Here is a 22,437-nt window from a genome sequence, read left to right as displayed (position 1 = left end):
TTTCTTAACCCAGCAGTCAGATTTCTTTTTTTCCCCCCTGTTGACCTGAAATTTACTCTGGTACCTGATCGTTACTGCTCCACTTCAACTCTGCCATAGTCAGAATACATTACTTACTATCATTATTGTATCTTTTGCACGGCACAGCAGGTTCATGCCTATTGAATGAATCAATGGACAGTGGAAAATTACATGCAATTAAAAGACAGAAGAAAATGGTGGGGGGGGGGATCAAAAACACACTTTAACAATATTAATTAGACAGATGACCTGGCATACTGAATATTTAGCGATGAGATTGGATGCAAAATGCCCCTAGTTGCTTAGCAACGTGTTCTGCCGTCTCCCGAGCGGTCCACTTATGTCTGAATCTAATGACTCGTCCTCTGCACTTATCCAGCTGTTTGATAATTTGGGGCTTGTGAGTGCCTCTGTCTAACCCTTTATCCACCAGTGGTCCATTTAGTTTGCTGGAATGCACTCTGCTCATTTTCAGTGAAAATTAACCTTTATGTATTAACCCCCCACCACCACCACCACCACCTCCTTTTTTTTTTTTTTCTCTTCTTCTAATCGATTTGTTGGTGGCGTGAAAAATCCTTTTCAGTTTCCTGTTTGCAAAAAGTATAATAAAAATGTTGTTAAGGCACCATTGTGTTTTAATCGGACACAGCTGCATGCATGATTGCAGCAAAATAAGTCGGTGTGAGCCAAAAATTGGCCTAATTTCAACCAGTGAAATATTTTGTTACTATAATACTCTATTAAAAAAAAAAAACTCTTTGAGAGAATGGGGGAGATTGATTTATATATGAACAGATTTACAAAGAGCTCATTTTATATATTAAATATGTTGCTTTGTGTGCCAATTTAATTATTTATATATTATGTGTACTATACATTTTTAGACTAATTATAGACTAGCATAAGCCACATAACTATTAGACTCATGCAAATGGACCAAAAACCATTTGGACAAATTTTTGGTTTTGTTTTTGGTCCTTTCATTTTCGGACGTTTTTTTACATTCGGAAACTTGCTTGCTCTCTCTGACACTGGCTTTCTAGGAATTTCTCCCTACCTTCTTCACCGACCACTTCTGTGCCCCTGTCTCCTTGCTCCACTTCTTCTCTTGGATCTTCTTGTTCTTCTGTCTTCTTTCTTCGTCTCTGCTCTGTGGATGTCGCCTATGGGCACACCCTCTACCCTGAATGGCGGAACAAGGGAGAGGCATACAAATTATATTTATTGGGCATTGTGGTATAACACAGAACGAACATTTCTGGTCCCAACATACAGCTACCTTTACGTTTCTTGGTTAGCTCTGCGTTTAACAGCTTCTAAAAACCTTTACTTTGTTAACTGGAGCAGGAAGCTGGGATCATCAGGAGGTTTTGGTCAAAGTTCCCGAAGCATAGTATTTTTTTATTTTTTTCTTACAAATCTCTACAGTGTTAATCCTATGAACACAGTAGGTCCAGGATACGGGTCTACCCAAAGGGCCCAAAGTAACCAGAAACACAGAATGGATGGCAGATAAGAACCCATTGGTCAATCTAGGTCTTGTTCAGCCATATGCCTGTTCCATACAGATTTGCTTTATTTTAAATAACTGGTTAAATTCGTTTAAAGAAATCCTATCTAATTATTCTGCACTTTTATATTAAGTTTAATTCCCATCTATTTTGATTACTACAATACCATCAAATGTGATTGTAAACAGTTATTTTGTGTTTCAGGTTCCATATCTCGTACCCGTTTTGATGTTCAAGCTTGGCCACTGCTTGGATCCAGAGCTATCCCGTGACATTCTGTATACCTTGCCATCCTTGGGTACTCACAAGGTGAGAGCTTTTTTTTAATGCCGTTTGCTGTTCAATCTTTTCCCTGACAGTATGTGGAAGTCTGGGACAAAATACACATTTGATTCTATGATGATGAGGAACTAGCAATTCAGATTTAGCACAAGAAGGGTTTCCCTAAGTTTATGTAGCCCCCAAATCGGTAAGTGTGTGATGTGTTCTGTACAGAATGCAGATAGCAATGCTATGTTTCCAACCCTTACATGTGGCAATAGTTGCCGTTCATGAAAAGTAATCCAATAAATGTTAGTTTGTACGTTCATACAGCAGAAATTGTACCCTGAGCGAGATTAATGTATATTTTCTTGCGGATAAACAGGTGTGTGTGCCCCAGATTCTGAGGGCCCTGCAGATGTTAGGCAGTACTTCCCAACTGCAACCCATCACCCTCCGGCTAATGACTTCCTTATGGGAGAAACAGGTACGTAGCTTATAAGTAGTGATATCTGACTGGTGGAGACATTGCTTCTTTTTATAATATTAAAGATATGAAACTGGATCATTGATTACAAGATGTTGCCTGTGACCTGTGGGACTGATATAAATACTTAGTGAGATTTGGATGGCAGATAAGAACCATTCAGCCCTTTTAGTCTGCCCATTTTTCTTGATGTAAAGACTCTGGCCTTAATCCTTGGTCTTGTCTTAGATTTAGGATTTTATGCCCATGCCCTACAAGTTGAAATTCCCTAACTGCATATGCCTCTACCACATCTGCTTGACGGCTGTTCCATTTAGCTACCCCTCTCTGTAAAGTAAAACTCCCTTACATTACACCCTCTAGTTTTAGATCATGACCTCTTGTAACATTTCTCCTCTGAAATAAATCTCCCTGTGTACTTTGTTAAATACTTAATTTACGCAGATGTTTCTAAATCTCCTCTCTCTCTTCTTTCCTCCAAGCTTTATCCTAAACTGCATGGATTTCATATCTAAATAAATGTACATCCGCATACCTGTGTGTATCTACTTACATCTACAAATATATTTGTGTGTTTATAGGACCGAGTCTACCCCGAACTACAGAAGTGGATAGCTATGACTGACACACGTTCCTTGTCAGCTGGAAAGGAGACCCAGTGGGAGAAGACCGTGGCAAAAGCAGCAACCATCCGAGATATCTGCAGACAACGGTAAAATCACGGCACAGGATAAACTTGCCTGAAGTCTTCTTGGATGCATTCTGTTACATTTGGGCAAATCATTTATTACACTCTTTAATACACAAATTAACAGATCTGCTATTTTTACCAGCCTGCCTATTTCTAGTTTTAACCTTCCATCCCTGTCATTGCTTATCATATATCCGTATGGTGGCTACTCTGTTGTAAACCTGGTAGTGTGGTCCTGTGTGTAGTGTAGGAGACTTTTTTCACAAATCTACATTATATGTCCCTGTAGTAACCAGATCTGTCTTTCTGTTATGTTGGTGTACATTGTATTTAAATAAATGCAGATAAAAAGCTAAAAAAATGAAAATTGGGACTTCATTATGTTGATATACTGTGTTTGCACTTTATATATCCTTCAGACCTTACCAGCATGGATCCGACATGTTGGCTGCTATTACCCAAGTTTTGAATGAATGCCTAAAACCTGACCAGGCATCTCCTGTAGCTTTAGCATTGCAAGGTCTTCACGCGTTGTGTCAAGCTGAGGTGAGAGCCCTTTAAGCATGTCAACAGCACCAGCTGTTTATTGACAATTTGGCATATGCACTGGTAGTTGGATCTTTTTCTAAATACAGTATCTATTGCAGGAATACCAAGCTTTAAATGCAGATTTAAAGAAGTCTTTGCATTCTTACATGTTTTGTTGGTTGCATATAATGAAAATGAAGTTACCATTGAGCAGGTCTATCCAATGCACCCTTTGAGTGTGAATCACTGTCCACCACTATAGAGCCTTTTGGTTCATAGCAAACAGTAAACACAGAAAATCATGTAAAGGTATATAAACCTTCAAGACCTCGGATATCTCTTCCTTACAACACTAACTGTAAAAATAAATAAATATATATCTATACTGCATACAAAACCAAAACACTTTTTCTGCAACATTTAGTGTCCAGTGAAAATGTGAGCCTCCCTTGAGTCTTCGTCTTTGGCCTGTTAGGGAAGTGGTCTATCCAGTTCAAGTGATTTGAATATGTATTGCAGCTTCCATTGATTATAAAAGCAATAGGCTGGTCCCACCAGACATGTATTAGATGTGGGGGGGGGGGTTGTTGTTTTTTTTAATACACTTATTTACCAATTTATTTTAAATCTTCATGTTTTTGTCTACTTTGTTGGGGTTAACATTTTGTCTTTTTTTAATTCCTACTGCCTCTACTGAAAGCAGGCAGTATACTGCATACTGATCAGTAGAACTTCCATTCTAGTCTATGTGAATAGCATGTATGCTATGTAGACAGTTTAATTTTCTTCTGTATATCGTGGATGAGGAGCAAACGTGGATCAAAGTGCGAAGTGAACGAAGACAGATGTGGTTTACCGTGATTGGATTTGTTCCTCCACCAAGGACTGCACGAAGCACTATACATTACTTGCTGAGAAAAGAAGCTCAAGCTTAGCGTGCCTCCCTTACACTCCCTTTAGCTTATGGTGCCAAAGTCAGTGGTAAAACACAGCTTCTAAAGCTTGTGCTAATTACAGGTCCTCTCCCAGCGGATGCACACCGCATAACATCACAACAAAGGTATTCAATTTCAGTGTTTAATTCTAGCGTTTAAACCATATTCCCACTGCATATATAGATGTTTTTCTTCAAGTCGTCCCTGGAGAACTGGCAGGTTGGTTTTTGGGGTGAGAATTAATAACATTAATTTGCCTGCGGGATCTCTTGCCTTTAGGTGGTGGACATCCGCTCTACCTGGACTGCCTTATCTCCCATACTTAGCTGTGAGAGCCGCCCATTTGTCCTGAAGGTATTACATGAGCTTTTTGCCTTGGTCCCTTCTCTGGCTGTAAGCACAGATGAATATGAGGTAAGTGATTCTATTTTAGATCAGTATTTATCCAGTTCAGTCCCCCAGGGCCACCATCAAGTGTTAAGGTTATCCCTTTGACTTGTCACCTAAAAAATGGCTGGAGTGATGAGACCAGGGTCAAAATTGCAATAAAATTGCTTAATTGTCCTAGTATAGGAGTTTGGGTCCCCATATTTTATTCCTCCTCCATCATAATGTCCTGCCGTTAGTTTGCAAACGATCAAGGACCTGCTGGCTTATGAATGCTTAAGATACTTCTATTTATTGTATTTCCTGTTTTATGCTTTGACATCTGGGCTATGATGTTATGCTTTCTAATATTTTTCTTGCAGAATTTTAAAAAAAATATTGTCAGCCTACTTTGGAGTCACACTCGGAGCAAGGTAAATCAGATTAGATATATATATATATATATATATATATTCTATACACACACACACACTACAAGTCTGGTGACCCCATTATGTCTTTTGCTTAGGATCCCATTGTGTCTACTTCTGCTTACAAAGCTCTGTGTGAGTTTAGCTCGGAGGATCATACAGTTCTTCATCTTCCTGAGCAGGTGTGTATATGTTTTATTTTGCTGCATATGTTGCATCAGGAAGAGCAGTGATCTTTTTAGATTCATTAGTTTCTACTATTGCATAATGAAGTAGCAATATATTCTTCTGTAATGTTATTTTTAGCAGTGATAGTGGCCATCTGATCAACCAAATGAATGTCCCTGCTGAACCATTCCCCTTGATGAGGTGGTATGAAGAGCTTTGAATCACTGTTACTACATAATAACTATAGTGACTTATAGCAGTGTTTTAGCAGTGATCCTCATCTGTCTCTTCAAAATAAATGCATTATTTGTTATAGGTGTCTCTTGATTTAGCCGTCAAGTAGGGGTATTCTTGCAATGTTTATAGTCTGTGAGTATGGCTCTCTTCTAGTATTTATGTCTAGTGATGTATAGCATGCAAGTCAAGTAGTTTACTCCGACGCAAGGACTTTTGCCATTTGCTGAGACTTTACGGATGCATGTGGAAAAATCAGAAAATGTTTGCAGGAGAGGTGCGGTTTCAGCTCCTTCACTATATATCATGAAGGACCATCACAGGCAGGTTACTCCGCAGTCAAAGGCTACGCTGACCTTGCTTAATGCATAGTTTTCTGCATGTGGAGATAGAGAAGTCTCACTGATTTGTACATCGTAAATGCCAGCCAAGCTCTTTCTGCAACAGAAGCTCATTCATAATGTAAAATGGAGTCGGCGAGTTCAAACCACAATTCTCCTGCAAAACCTCCTCTTCGCTAAATAAACCCATGTCATTACTTTTCTACAACCTGGCTATGGTGAAACTTATGATTCTGTGGGCATTCTTCACACTCATTCATCTCTCCCTAAATTTCATTTTCTGTACTAGACTATTACTACACTAAAATGATTATACTATAAAAGTAGTACTATATTACTTATAAATGCATAAGAAGATACACAATAAGCAGCCATCTTGCACTAATCAGCGGACTTTAGTAGTTCCCAGAGCCATTTTATGGTCGTATTACTTTTGTGTTACTTTCAAAGCACACACTTGATCTCAGTCATTTGGAATATATCGTTTGGTTACTTATACAGTCTTGATCGGCTGGTTTTGAGTCAGCCACTAAGACCTCTTACACTTAGAGCCGCATTGACTTGTTCCTTGTCAAGGCAGCTGCTGTCAACAACAAAGGCCATCTTAACTGGGGGAATGTGTTCTGCAGTTTACGGAGCACAAAGCCCTGGAGTAGATGGATCTGTTTGCAATATTGATCATCCCAACGGTCCACTCTATGATAATCCCATCTCAATTACCACCGTGTTAACCTTGACCTGGCCCACACCAGACGTAATTGCTAGGGTGGAAAAGTTTGCGGTTTTACCAATAGAAACACAGAAGTCGCATTGTGTTAGATAACCCCTGCAGATTAGCATGTGTACAGCTTTATGTAGACATCTTCCAGATTTAGGACACTTTGTGATAATACATCCTCATGCTACGAACTGCACTGTGCTTCCTAATATAGAACAAAAATACCTTTTATTGAACAATTCAAGTTCAGTGGATTAAACCCATTACTTAACACCACAATTTGCTTTTTAACATTATCGTGATTAAAGAAACTAGTTTTTGTGGAATCCTGTTTGGCAGAGATGTTTTGTTGTAAAGTGATCTGGGAGAATAAAATAGCCTTGTACCGGGGAGGGGGGTGTTCTGCTGCAGCTTCTCCCTAAGGCAAGTATTAGCTTTCATTTGAAGGGTAAGTGAGTTCATATGATATGATATTGGCAGCTGTCTGTGACAAGAATATAAAATTTTCGTTTCATTGCGTTGTTCGTAAAATCAACTTTGCTCCGGTAAATTATTTACAATGAAAATGCAATACAATTGCCATCAGCAAGAATTGCATTGACATTTGCAAGGGATCACCGCATGTTTTGGTCTTTTATCATGATGTTTATTCTTTATTTACATGATTGTAAAGTTTTATGTTGTGTCGTAGGCCAGGCCAGAGCAGATCCCTTCAGATGAATCTGACATTGGGGAGGAAGAGGAAAAGGAAGAGGACCTTTACATACCTGGCTCCTCTTATATTAAGCTGATGGCACTCACTCCCGCCTCTGTTTTACCAGGTGAGCCGCAGCTGTTACTCAAGCTATAGATAATGGCGTTTTAACACAACACAAGGACTAGGGTCGCATGCAAGTGCTTTACCGAACCCTAGGAACAATGGAGTTAAGCGACATTTTATTTTTTATTTAAAACAAATATTTACCCCTTCCATTAAAGGCTGACCCTCCTTTTAACCCCTTAAGGACAATGGGCGGTCCCTTAAACCCATTGAAAACAATGCATTTTGAGCCCGTACATGTAAACAAACAAATAAAATATTAGTAGCTATTTATCATGATTAGTTATAATTGATAGCCCAATCAGCAAGGTGATAGTCCACATTGCACCACCTTTCTCTGTGTTAGCCCTCATCCCATTCCCACTAGATTGTAAATTTATGAGCAGGGTTCTCTCCACCTAATGTATAGGTTTGTCTTAATCTGTAAATTTTCGTCTTGTCATACCCCTTGAATTTATGTATTGTAAGAAGCGCTGCATAAACTGTTGGCGCTATATAAATAAAAGATGATAATATTACTCCTATTAGTCCTTATAATTAACATGTGTCACACTAAATAGTTTAGCACCATGACTGAAGGGTGCCATTAAATACACCATTGCCTCTATTGGCTAACACCTACTTCTTGAATCGATGGGAACAGGAATGTGTACGTTGTGCCTCTCCTGCAATGGCATCATGGGATCTGTAGTTTTAAAACGTCTGTTTGGCAGTGTTGTGCCCAGCACTGTAAAGAATGAGAACCTTTCCCTGCTCCTGCACTCAAAGACTTAGCGTGCCATAGATATGTATAAAAGACGCAGATTTGTTCAGTCTGTGTGGTACGTGTGGAATGCATAATTCAAATCAATTTATGGCCGTGATAAGCCAGTGTGTCAGATTTTAGCGTTTCTTGGCCATACTGAAAGAAAACACACCTGTTCTTTTTCATTCACACTAATTAACGCCGTTCTACATTAGGGCATTATTCAAGGGTCGGCAGCTGGGAGCAGTGTACGCCAGCCTTATGATTTGGGGTTTCTCACTGCCCATTAAACATATGCACTAATGCGAAGCAGAGGTCTTCCGGTGCCTTGCCGTGCCTCGTATATATTGCCGTCAGTACCGTAGACGGCAGGGGTCTTCTCCTCTGGAGTGCCTTTTTGTTTGTCTCTTCACCATCACGACAGTACATCGCCAATGCCAATGCATGGCTTGTGAGCTGCTGAACTTTTCAACCCTCTCATGCCTACGCAATGCCAATTGCATTCTGCACACGACACTGCGATGTTCCTATAGAGCAAACCACACAGGCCCCGCTGGTTCCAGATGTTGGCAATACATTACCGCGTATTGCTGCGCATACAATGGGAATTTATCTGTGCACATTAAGCGTGGCATCCCAAAAGCTTCGTTTCCAATGTACAAATAAACAGACGGCAGATAAACCCTAACCAGTCCTTGATTTCGTCTTAGATTCAGGATAGCTGTTTCGTGCATTTTAGAGAGAGTTTTATTTGTGAAAACGAAACAGTCACTAGGATTACATTTTGGGGGGAGACTGGGGGGATTGTGTGAAAACCTAAAAGAAATGAGGAATGCAAAGGAAATGTTACTTTTGTTTAATGCTTTTAATACCTATAGGATCATATAATTTGATGTGATATAAGAGGCTTTTGAACCATGTAGCCTCAATTGATTTAATTTTTTTTTAAATGAGTTGCCCTCCTGCATGATCTGATAATTCAGTAGGCAGAAGAAGGGGCAAATACATATAGAAGAATCCCCCCATACTCTTGCAAGTGGGACAGCATGGGCATTTAAACGGACCTGTCATAAAAGTGCATATGATGGCTGTATTTCTTTAAGGTGTGCCAGTTCTAAAACCTCTGTCTGGGAGATTCCTCAAAGGACTTGCCGGCATGGTGACCAACCAGGGATGACATCAGAGTGCCTTTTTTTTTTTTTTTTTGATAGCCTATGAATTATGATTTTTTTCCCCAGCATTTGAAGAGTTCCTGGCATCCCTTGTGAAGCAGGAAATGGGTAACATGCCACGTGGGATTTACCACACTGCCCTCAGGGGAGGGTCTGTACGATCTGACCAAGGCAAGACAGTAGCCGGAGTCCCAAGTTTCATGCTGAAAATGTATGAGAAAAACAGACAGCCTGGCTTGAAGCCGGGAATTGCAGGTGACCAATTTTAGTAAATTCACAGTTACAAACTTTGTAATGTAACATGTGGGTGTTATGGGTTCAATTGGCCCTTTGTGTATCGTGTATTGGTTTTATACCCTTAGCATGGGCAGTTTCAATATCATACGCATGACCTTATTTACTTCCATTGATGCACATAGCAGTAATTACATTATAGGGACCTGAATGGTGTCAGCCTCATTAACCTTTAAAAAGCTGCATTACAGTCCGACTTCTATCATTATTTAGTGATCCAGGCACTGAGGGTGGTACATCGTTACTCCTATCATTATTATATTGTGAGCCAAACTCAGATTATGGAAAAGAGTGACTCCTATCATTGTATAGTGAGCCAAGCATAGATGGTGGTAATGCATGACTCCTATCATTCTTCTCTTGCCTTTTTTTCTTTCTTTGTCCACTTCTTCATGAACCAGGCCTCCCCGGGCACTTCTGCTTCCTTGGAGTACTTCTGCAAAAGGGCAGTAGGAATGGACGAGAGGCTGTCCCCATGGCTCAGTACTTTTGCAGAAGTACTACAAGGTTCCAGAATAATGCAGACAGATTTATGGATAGAGAGGTGCAAAAACACCTATCTTTCTACACAAACCCATCTTCATTATTCTGACCTCTCAGAGTACTTCCGCAAAAGGACAGAGACACAGGAACAGCCTCTCACCTGTTCCTCCAATCGAGTTAGAGTGTGCCCAGAGGCTCCGCCCTTTTGTGGAAGTGCTTCAGGAGACCTAGTTCATGGAAAATGAGACAAAAAAAGAAGACAGAAGAACAAGAAGAGGCCCAAGAAAAATCGGAGCTGCGGGAAGCGAGACAGGGACACATAAGCGGTCAGCGGAAATGGTAGGCAGACTCGGCTGGCACAGACTTCAGCCCTAGCACTGTGCTCCCTACCTGATGCCCCCCTGCTGCATAGCTGTATGTTTGCTTTTTCAGATTACGTGCCGGGAAAAACACTGTAATTGCAAAGTTGTGGCATTTATACGGGGTTTTAATTGAATATAACGGTTTTCCATACATTTACTTTACAGCTGGGATGCTGCTCTGCTATGACCTTCCAGTTCAGACAGACAAGGATGGCAGACCCATTAACCGCTTTCTGGCCAGTAGGGGACGGAGCTACCAGCAGATGTTAACGGCGCTGATACATGAGGTCTGTATCTCAACTCTAGCAGAGGAGTCATAGACTAGCAGCTGAGAATGTTAACATTTGGTTATTCCTTTAAAACAATAAATACCGAAGCGTTTTATCTTATTGACATTGCTCCTTTCGTGTCATCACCCTGTGATGTGCTTATTAACTTCTGCTGTGTGGTACATTAGAAGACTAGCCATCGCCACCATCCACTAATAGCGTACACAACTGTCTAAAACAAGTGAAACATTTTTTATTAGATAAATAAACCTTAAGATGTCTCACAGCATGTTTTATTTGGATTCTCAAGGCTAACTGTTAAGATATAGAAGCTTATATTTCGGTAGCAAGAAACTGTATGTGTGTGTTTTGGGTTTTTTTTGCAGGTAAATATCCAGTCCTCTGAATGGCACCGTTCCATGCTTTTGCCCCAATCTTGGCTTGGATTCATGAGCAGGGCCTACCATGCAGTTTTACAGGTCAGATATGTATTCAAGGAAAGACTTTTGTGTTGTGTTGATTGCATGTCAATGTAATACAGAATATACATGTCATACAGTTAAACAAATACTAGCAAATACTACCTCACCTGTTGTCTCTGTAAGTCAATTTGTTATATTACATGTAGGGCTGCAACTAACGATTATTTTAATAATCAATTAGTTGGCCGATTATTTAATCGATTAATCGGATAAAAAAATTTAATTTTTCTTCAATTTAAAATAATGTAATAAAAAACGTACAATTTACACTTTCATCTCTTTATCACAATGGCCTCTCTCTATTCACCTTCTTATTTTACTGACATAATAAAAGCTACAAGAACCCAAACACAGTGTTTCTCAAACTAGGTTTTAATACAAAGTTATTAGTAAATATTAATTCATATGTTAACTATTTTTCATATTTAATAAAAACTATGAGAAAAAAGCCTTGTTTAAACTGCCCGCGGTTATGCACATCTGACCCCCAGCTTGCCACTCTGCCCCCATATATGCCTTATACCTCTTATATGCCAGTGATATGCAACTGAGCCCCCTGATATACCTTTTACCACCAGATATGTTTTATGCCCCCCTGATATGCCTAATATCGATATGCCTTATACCACCTATATGCCACTGAGCCCCCTGATATACCTTTTACCCCAGATATGTTTTATGCCCCCCCTGATATGCCTAATATCGATATGCCTTATACCCCCTATATGCCCTGAAATTCATAATACCCCCCATACACCACTATTACTCACCCATACACCACTCTGGCTCCTCCCCCTCCCATACACCACTCTGGCTCCTCCCCCTCCCATACACCACTCTGGCTCCTGCCCCTCCCATACACCACTCTGGCTCCTCCCCATACATCACTTTGGCTCCTCCCCCTCCCATACTCCAATCTGCCTCCCCCCCCATACACCACTCTGGCTCCTGCCCCTCCCATACACCACTTTGGCTCCTCCCCCTCCCATACACCACTCTGCCTCCTCCCCCTCCCATACATCACTTTGCCTCCTCCCCCTCCCATACATCCCTTTGCCTCCTCCCCCTCCCATATACCACTTTGCCCCCTCCCATACTCCACTCTGGCTCCTCCCCCTCCCATACACCACTCTGCCTCTTCCCCCTCCCATACATCACTTTGGCTCCTCCCCCTCCCATACATCACTTTGCCTCCTCCCCCCTCCCATACTCCACTCTGCCTCCTGTCAGCCACAGAGGTTCACAAGACACCAGGGACCCGGGTAGAGAGGCAGAGTGCCGTATGGGAGGGGGAGGAGCCAGAGTGGTGTATGGGAGGGTGGCTCCCATATACCCCTCTGACTCCTCCCCCTCCCATACACCGCTCTGCCTCTCTACCCGGCTCCGTTACTGACAGGAACTTTCACTGCAGCTTCATAGAAGCCTCAGCGTAAGTGAAGGTGAGTAACGGAGGCTGTCTGTGCGATGCAGACCCCCACCGGCTGACAGAGAGGATGATCCTCTGTCAGCCGGTGGGGGTCTGCACGCATCGCACAGACAGCCTCCGTTACTGCCCTTCACTTACGCTGAGGCTTCTATGAAGTCAGTGACGGAGCCGGGTAGAGAGGCAGAGTGATGTATGGGAGGGGGGGAGGAGTCAGAGGGGTGTATGGGAGGGGGGAGAGAGACGGAAGTGAGAGACCGGCCGACAGTGAGGGGAATCCAGGTCCCCTGCAGCGTTGCGGGGGATCTGGATTCTAGTGTTATAATCCGATCGCTGTTTGAGGTCGGATTATAATTTTTATAATCGATAAAAATCGATTCGATTAATCGATAATGAAAATCGTTGACAACGATTTTCATTATCGATTTATTATCGATTTTATTGATTAGTTGTTTCAGCCCTAATTACATGCTACTTGTTATGTCCTGTCTACCCATTGTACAGCGCTATGGAATTTGATGGCGCTATGTAAAACAATAAATAATAATACTACAGTGAAGCTGCCTTATGTACTAGATATGGTACCCAAAGATAGAGGTTTCAGGATGATGGTCATATGTTCTAGGGAATTCCTGTACCTTTCACAGGCATTATACTACTGTATCTTCTTCCATTCGTGGATTACCCTAGATCATATTGGCCTTCGGTAATAAAAGGCAGCAGTGGGAAATGCCTGTGTTTTTTACACGGTAACGTCTGAGTTATTATTACTATTGTTATGTTGCCCTGGAATGCGTATCGTCTCCTATTATATTTTTGCACATCAAAGGCATACTGAATAACATTCTGATGGGCTGAATTGAGGACATGCGAAGTGCAAATGTAGGCTGCGTAACCCGTTTCCCTGTGTCTCACGGACCTGTTTGCGTTTTCAGGGCAGGCAGGCTGAGCTGGAAATGCAGTTGAAACATGGGAAGGATGACCCTCAGGAGCTGCATTACAAAACCTATACAGCTTGGCTCTGGTAAGAAATGGATTTGTGCTTCACCTCTGGGATAGTTCAGATGTTCTCTGTGCCCTGGGCTCCCCTCCTATACCCTTTAACTAGGAACAACTATTTCAATTTACTGGTAACACTATATATATATATATATATATATATATATATATATATATACATATATATATATATTGCAAATTATAGTTTACTTGTAATTACTGTATAAATGGACAATACAAATCCAATAATAAAAAGACATGTATGTCTTTGGCATAAAAACTCCCATGTTGCTCCCTAGCTAATTTTTCAGTACTTTTTAGTTGTTGCCAATAGCAACACGGACTCTAACTCATCTGTGGCTGTTTCATGGCTTCATTAGAAAGAGCAGATTGGAATAGCAAATGCAATTAGGTTCCTTTTAAAAAAAAAAAAAAAACAGAAAAAAACACAGCCGGGAATAACATAAATGAATGCATCTTTCAGCCATGTGGTTAAAAATAAACTAAGCTACAAAACGTAAAGTAAAAGTAATAGTCAAACAGTTATTTCTATTTGAAAGTGAAACATACTAGAATAATTAAAAGGACACTCCAGCCATCATATTCACTATAATACCTGGGAATTGTCCCATTCCTCGCTAATCAGCTATTTGCTGTGTTTGTTACAGGGTTATTTCAGCTCTCCTTGCAGGAGAAACTTGGCAATGACTGTCCTTCACAATGTATAATTAATTAGTGGGTTCAAACCACAACTCTCCTTCAAACTCAACTTCCATCTCCCACTTTAGTGAATAAATCCCATTATGCTTTTAATTGGGAGTCTAGTTGAGAAGGTATGTTGCTTCTAGATGCAAACCCATTTTACTATAATTGTAGAGAGGGAAAAGAAAACCGCTTTCATCTGAATTAGCCATTAAACCTGTCTGTGGATCAGTTCTACCAGCTGGCTTTGTACTACTATCAGTGTGTAATAAACGTTTGGTAAATGAACAGTTTATTCTGTTTATACAACTTAATGTATATTAACAGTTCCTATACACATAGAGAACACTGTGATGTCCTCACCCAGCAAACAGCCTGAGCTCCTATAAAATATAAAAAGGGACAAAGGAGGGACATAGGGATTTGGTTGCCAATGAGGGGCTATCCCTCCTAAACAGGGACCCTTGGGAGGTATGTGATTATGAACTACATCAACACTAATTTCCTTTTGTGCCACAGGGTGCGAGACGCGCTAACTGATGTTATCAGATCTGCTGTGAAGTAAGTAATTCTGTGCATTTCCCTCTGATTAAACATTCACCAGGTATAACTGTTCCAAATTCTTTGTATAGTTCAAGCTAGATATGAGAAGACTAGCCAAAGTTTCTGCGGTAGGTTATATAGGTTACTTGTCTGGCCATCATTTTTATATCACGTGTACTTTTAAGCATGTTACATCCAGTCTTGGTTGTGCTGGCCCATAGGCTCGACGCGCAAAGCACTTTGGGCTTCAGCAGGTCTTTGTGCCTAGCCCTGTCTGGAATGTAAATTGGGGCCCGGCATGTAAAGATGGATGTTTCATATTCAGAATTATTAGCTAATAATGTTACTGTAGCTGTTAATTAAAGCAGATCCTCCTCCTCAATTTTCCAAATTGAATGAAGTAAATCTTATCCCCCAGCTCAATAAACTACCCCATCACAACACAAAAGAATCCTACAACACCTCTCATACACAATGTCATTACATAAATTTCTTGGTATATAAAAGGATCACATCTTGGGAAACTCATGATAAATTGTATACCAAAAGAAAAAGAGTTCCAAACAAGCCCTTCTATTATAAAATATATATTACTTTATTGTACAAAAAAATAAAAACACATACAGCATTTCAAAAGTTGGACAGAAAAGGTCTCTTGAAAACAGATCCGAGCATGTGGAGGAACTATAATAACATATATATAAAGTGACTTATGTGCATATGGACAATGATATAAATAGCTAAGAATAAGGTGCTATCACATCAATTACTCACTATGGAGTGCACCTATATCCATTATAACATATTGTACCTTTGCAAAATCACAAACATACATTAGATAAATATGACCTCCACTTCCCCTACGCCATTTCGGTTCTCCTTTTTCAAGAGGTCGCTGTTATTACCCTATCGTGTAGATATATATATATATATATACCTCTCCCACCGGAAGTTACATGTTAAAAACAAATTGGCGCCGGCGCCACGTCTTCGCCCAGTCATTCACTGCCCCGCATCCGATGCTTTTTCCGTAGTGCGCAGGCTCGAGAAGACATTCATCGAGCATGCGCACATAGGTCAAAACACCGGGCAAAGACAGGACCTCCGAGTGGATATCGCCGCGCCGGCGCACTAAGATTCAACATGGAACTAATCTTTCGTCTGTTCCTCCTAAATCCTAGTCAAAGAACCAGTATGCCAAAATAAATATATAAATAGAAGAATAAATAGACATTTAAAATGTGTATAGTGCTGAGCTAGAGACTTGATTAAAGCGCATATGTAGACCTAAATTATCCATATAACAATTCTTCCATTAGATTGTGTAAATACATATTTATGTAGAAATGACTGTGCAAAACAATATCAGTGTCAATGACCAATTGTTCATATATATAAATAAAAACTTTGTGTAGAAATTAATAAATACGTGAAAACTATAAATACAAAAAAAGCGATTCATGATCAAATATGGTAGTGACTGTGCTAAACAATGTCAATGATCAATTATTCATAATTAAATACATGCTTTATAAGAAAAATAATACATACATAAATAATATAAATACAATTATAAAAAAATTCATGAAATAAAAGATTATAGTGAAAGTGCCAATTATCTCATCTTATCATATGAAAAAAAAAACAACAAAAAAAACCTAATTTATTACTGGCTTCTGTTGTCGTTGATTTTCATTATTACTCTTTTCTTCATATGTCGATCTTCAATAATTTTTGGTGGGGGTATTCATAGATTGTTAAGCCAATATGGCACATGGATATATAGACTGCAATAAAGGAATAAAAACAAAAGTTAAAATCACCAATGGAAAAATATTATAAAAATGCAGAAAAAGACAATTGCTCGTTTAAGCCAACAGGTGTCATGGTACCTAATTGGACAATCCACCTACACTCTTTTTTGGCTAGAAACTTTTTGACATTACCTCCTCGCACTCCTGTGTTGATCCTTTCGTTTCCCTTCACTTGTAGGCTCGATGGATCACAGTTATGTGTAGTTTTGAAGTGTCGTGGTATTGTTTTTAGTATTGTCCAATCCGATGCATTTCTAGCCACCAAGATGTCTCGTACATGTTCTCGGGCACGAATTTGCAATTCCCTTGATGTTAATCCTATATATATTTTGGGGCATCCACAGGTTGCATAGTAAATTACATTTCTGGTGCTACAGGATATGTACTGGCGGATAGAATATTCACGAGACCCATCTGCTGATTTAAACGTGTTGGCCCGAACTATATTTTTACACGCTACACAATCACCACACGGATAGCATCCTAACCGTGGGTTTGTTATTGCAAACAATTGTTGATTTTTTGCTACATAGTGGCTTCTAACTAGCAGGTCCTTTAAATTGTTACCTCTTCTTGCAGTAAAGGAAACCCCTTCTGGGGTCACAGACGCCAAAATCGGATCTGTTTTAAGGACTCCCCAATGTTTTCTTACAGCTTCTTGCATATATTCGCACTGACAATTATATGTCGATATGAATCTAGCTGTATTATCGTGTTTATCCTTATTAACCTTTTGTTGATTTTGTAAAAGATTTTGCCTCAATTCTCTTTTTGCTTTTCTATACCCTTGCTTGATGCATCTCCTACTATAGCCACGTTCAATAAATCTTCTTGTTAGATCTGTACTTTGGTTTTCAAATTTGGCTTCTGTTGAGCAGATTCTCCTCATCCAGAGAAATTGGCCCACTGGTATCCCTCTAACTGTGGACCTAATATGAGCAGAATCAGCATGCAGCAATGAGTGGATGTGGCTTTTCGGACAACATCTGTCTCAAGACTACCATCATGTTGTCTTTCTATTTTAAGATCTAAAAAATCTACCTGTTGATAACTGTAGACGTAGGTTAATTTTACATTGATGTCGTTAGTGTTGAGGATTGTCATGAAGAATTCCAAATCAGACACCGATCCCTGACAAATAAATAGAATATCGTCAATGTATCTAAGCCAGCACTGTACATGGTTCACGTAGCAGTAGGGAAAGGAGACTGGGTAAACATGAGTAACGAGATCCTAAATATATCGAGTATTACATTTGTGTTTTATAGGCAATGAAAGTACAAGAATAGTGTGTGCAGTGCTTAACTAGGTTTAAAGTCATTTTTTCTATCATGGATGTTTTAAATATATATATATATATTGAAGGCCAGAACTCTAGTATGCAAACCAAATTTTCTTTACCGTGAATGTTTAATCACATAAGAACAACACAGGGCATTTTAAAGAAGCCTTTCAGCTTGTATGGCAACACCCTACCAGTGCCTCTTTTTGTGTGTCACATAAGTGCTCCTGACAATAAGCATTCTTTCATTCATTCGTTCATCAGTACTAAAAAAGGTGCTTCTAATGCTGCATTTAGTTTGAAAAGTATTCAAGTCAGGTAGAAGTAGGTAGAACAGCAGTTTGTTAGAACGATGCTAGTTTCACCCCAGATGTCTGTTTCATTGCATTCACAGCAGATATCTGGAACACGATCGGAATGGGGATTACTAGACGGCCCTGGCACATTCATTGTATCATTGAATTATAATTTCACTTGAATGTAGAGAGAAGTCATAAAAGCCTGATTTCAATGAAAAATCTTTTCCAATGTAAGAGCAGCACTATTTTTTTTTCGGTATGAAAAGGGATTAAAAGTTTAATTTCCCCGAAATGTTAGAAGCAAATGTGAGCCACATCACTAATATCAAGTTTTATTTTTCAATAACGTGACTTTTAATAAGATGTTTTCATATAGTACCTTCACCATTAATGAGAGGCTTAATTGCTATGAGCTGTTGCAATCCATTTAAATCAGTCTACGGTAGAAGTGTTCATAAAAAGATTAATTTATTATTTACGAAACCATGTATTAACGGTTTATTGCTAGAGGAGAGAACACATTTCAGGGTACTGTAGACCTGTCGCATTTACCAGCATCTTGCAATGCCGTACCTCATCAATAAACTGTAGTTTTAGTTGGCTGTTTTAGCAGTAGCAAACGTCAGTTGAGTCTAGGTCGGCATCGCATGTGTGGGGGCTGATAACCACTCTCCATTGTGCTTCATTTTGGATGTTGGCTGTAATACAAGCAAGCTCCTGTGCAGGGACTGCAGCTCAACTTCCTTCCGTGTCAGTATGAATGAGTCTGATTCAGTATGGCAATATAATGTCGTTGTCAAGCTTACATTCTAATGACAGGAATGAAAGATGTATATACTGGGTGCAGGAATAACGCCCCTGCCCACAGAGCTTACAATTATTGGGTTTATGATAATCTGCAAAGCTTCTATTCTATGGAAGGAAAGATACAAAAGTACTGCAATATTTTGCCAAACAAAACCTTTCATGGTTTTGCAAATAAAGTAACTCTAGAAACAATTTATAGGGGGGGCACACAAGATACCACAGTCAAACTGGGGGGGCATTCATAATTTCCAAAAGTAATGTGCTATGGAATTATACTTTTGTTATTGGGCTAAAATAATACTTGATCATTCAACATGGGAAGCCTGAAGCCACAATTGAGTGCGACTAATCCTTGAAATAAATATTATAACACAATAAATAACTTTTCCACTAAATGATTTCAGGGCCTTGAACGTCACTACAACTTCAGGAGGGCATTTTATCTCTGGATAAATATAAATTAAATAATTCCTACTGTAAATTAAGTGCCAGGAAACAGATGACCAAACACACACACCAACACAGGCCTCTGTCACACTGACACCCAGACACACACCAGGACAGGCTCTGCCACACAGACATCCACACACATCAGGACAGCCTCTGCCACACCCACATCCAAACACACGCACACACACCAGGACAGGCTCTGACACACTGACACCCAAACACACACACCAGGACAGGCTCTGACACACTGACACCCAAACACACACCCTAGGACAGGCTCTGCCACACTGACAACCGAACACACACACCAGGACAGGCTCTGCCACACCAACACCCAAACACACACCAGGACAGGCTCTGCCACACCAACACCTATACACACATACCCGAGGACAGGCTCTGCTACACACTGATAACCAAAAACACACAAACAGCAGGACACAATCTATGTCACAGACGTCTACATCAGGATAGATTTATCACACTGCATTGTCGTTTATACCCCCATTAGTGTTTTGGTGCCCCTGCTGCCCATATATATTAATATTAGCCCCAGTTGCCGATAGCAGGTATAGATCAACACATTAACACACAAACCAAGCTTTGCATGTATAGATCAACTGAAATTCACTTGTGATCTCAGCACTGAAGGTATATATCAAATAAACAGAATCAGACATACAAATCCTGTATTTGCAGGTATACAATAGTATATGAAACGTAGCATTGCAGGTATAGATCTAATAAATACATGGAAACAGCATTGCAGGTATTAATCAACTGGAATTCACATAAAAACACGTCATTAAAAGGTATATTTAAAACCCCCTAAATTACAGGCATAGATCACAGGTTGCACACCCCAAAGCCAGCCCTGGCGTCCACACTGCCCACACAGCAATCACACTCCTATCATACCCAGGCAACCAGTAAATGCTGGTACCTAGGCATGATGGGACTGTGCTTGCTGTTAGCAATCACACTCCTATCATGCCAGGTCAGCCAGTACATGCTGGTACAGGGTGGCTGTAAGTGATGTGTAGACCCCATACTGCTGGCAGCATTTACTGGTTGGATGTGTAAGTGCTGGAACCTAGGCATGATGGGACTTTGGTTGCTGTTAGCAATCACACTCCTATCATGCCGGGTCAGCCAGTACATGCTGGTACAGGGTGGCTGTAAGTGATGTGTAGACCCCATCCTGCTGGCAGCATCAATACACAAGGGGGGGGCTAGCTAGGTTTCAGCATGTACTGGCTGACTTGGCATGATAGGAGTGTGATTGCTAACAGCAATCACTGTCCCATCATGCCTAGGTTCCAGCACTTACACATCCATGCTATCACACACACACTCATTCATTCATATACTCATTCATTCACAGATTAATTCCCTCAATCACGCATACTCATTCAAACACCCTCCCCACCCCTTACCTGCACTACAGCTCCTCGATGCCGCTCACACACTTCAGCAGAGGGCGCGGCCTCCCTCTGCGTTCTCTGGTACTGCACAGAGGAAGCGGGACTGGAGCAGAGTCATGTGATGTCACGTGAACTCTGCTAGGTTCCGCTTCCTCTATGCAGTACAGAAGACCCTCCCACAGGTAAGTAGCAGGGCTCGAGGTGCGGCCACCGTAAGATCGGTTGCCCTGGCTGCCGATCTTATGCGGGCCGCACCCTCTCTCTCCTCCGCATTAAAAATAAATAAAAAAGAGACGGGATTTAAAGTCGCATGCGACTTTATTCCAAATTCGGCAGGGGGGCAACAGGGGGGGCAAGGATCAACCTAGTAGCGACGCCACTGACGGGTACGCACACATACTCACCAGGTTCCTCGTGGAGACGTTCTGGCAAGGGATGTGATTAAAGGACATCAATGCCTTTCTCTACATTATCGTCTTTCATCAACCCTTAGTTTACACGAGACATCAGAGATCTATTCCCTACACAGAAAAAAGTTTGTATGCGGCCTTTCTGGCGATGCCAGCCCCCATTGAAATGAAAACCGACAGACATATACCAAAAGAGCTTGCGGTCTGCAGTTGCCCTTTCATGAATCTCAGTAGCGTGACCTAAAGGGTTTGCGTTTTCATTTAGCTCTTGAAATCTGCTCACAGGAATGTGCAATTTAATGGGTTTGGCTGTCCATTCTAGGAGATACACCTACTTTTTCCCCTTTGGATCCATGTATCCTTATCCTTTGTTTCCAGAGATACCACTGCAAATATGCACTATATTTGCCAGATTCAGGCAAGCTTGGCGCTGGCATAGAGCTCAATTATATTGTAGATAAAGCATGCTCTGTGTCCTGCTAGAGCCGTATCCCGGCGGCTGCTCCGTCCCAACACTGAGGAGCGAGCGAGAGGCGATGCTCGTGTGCCCTCCCTGTTTCTTACATAATACATTTTCCCCTCTTCGTCGGGTCACTGAATAGACTATCCGTTAACGTCTTTGGGAGATATGTGATCCCGTTACTTAGGTTTGAAATAGATTTGTGTTCTTTAGCATGGCTTCGGCTCTTAAACATGTTCAGGCCATCCAAGAAACCAATCTTTGAGAAATCAACAAAAGCGGGTGAACATCCTTTTAGAAAAGGAGGAAATGTGATATGCCAACCAAATGTTTCAGTAAAGGGCTAGATTCACAGCAAATGTTGACTTTTTTTTTTTTACATATATTTCTTAAGATTTTGATATATAAATGGGGTATGGGTTGCTCGTTTTTGATCAGATCGTAGAAACTGAGATACGGCGTTACATGTTGCATAGTTATAATTGGTGATTTTTATTGGAGT

General features: G+C 40.6%; 1 protein-coding gene across 4 annotated transcripts in view; it reads left to right on the top strand.

Annotated features, from left to right (window-relative positions):
• Positions 1–22,437, top strand: part of LOC149284270 (focadhesin-like) — a 91,442-nt gene that overhangs the window by 33,601 nt on the left and 35,404 nt on the right. For all 4 annotated transcript variants that reach the window (XM_089496938.1, XM_089496937.1, XM_089496936.1 and 1 more), the window contains 13 exons: positions 1,740–1,844; positions 2,182–2,283; positions 2,865–2,995; positions 3,394–3,520; positions 4,717–4,851; positions 5,187–5,237; positions 5,333–5,416; positions 7,387–7,516; positions 9,499–9,687; positions 10,737–10,858; positions 11,227–11,319; positions 13,681–13,769; positions 14,966–15,007. In XM_089496938.1, coding sequence (XP_089353064.1) covers positions 1,740–1,844; positions 2,182–2,283; positions 2,865–2,995; positions 3,394–3,520; positions 4,717–4,851; positions 5,187–5,237; positions 5,333–5,416; positions 7,387–7,516; positions 9,499–9,687; positions 10,737–10,858; positions 11,227–11,319; positions 13,681–13,769; positions 14,966–15,007 — 1,400 coding nt within the window. The remainder of the gene's footprint in view (positions 1–1,739; positions 1,845–2,181; positions 2,284–2,864; positions 2,996–3,393; positions 3,521–4,716; positions 4,852–5,186; positions 5,238–5,332; positions 5,417–7,386; positions 7,517–9,498; positions 9,688–10,736; positions 10,859–11,226; positions 11,320–13,680; positions 13,770–14,965; positions 15,008–22,437) is intronic.

Source organism: Sceloporus occidentalis, unplaced genomic scaffold (assembly GCF_023333645.1).
Source record: "Sceloporus occidentalis isolate IW3139 unplaced genomic scaffold, rSceOcc1.0.p SCAF_96, whole genome shotgun sequence".
In the NCBI taxonomy this organism is placed as follows: Eukaryota; Metazoa; Chordata; class Lepidosauria; order Squamata; family Phrynosomatidae; genus Sceloporus; species Sceloporus occidentalis.
This window is presented reverse-complemented; position numbering and strand designations above follow the sequence as displayed.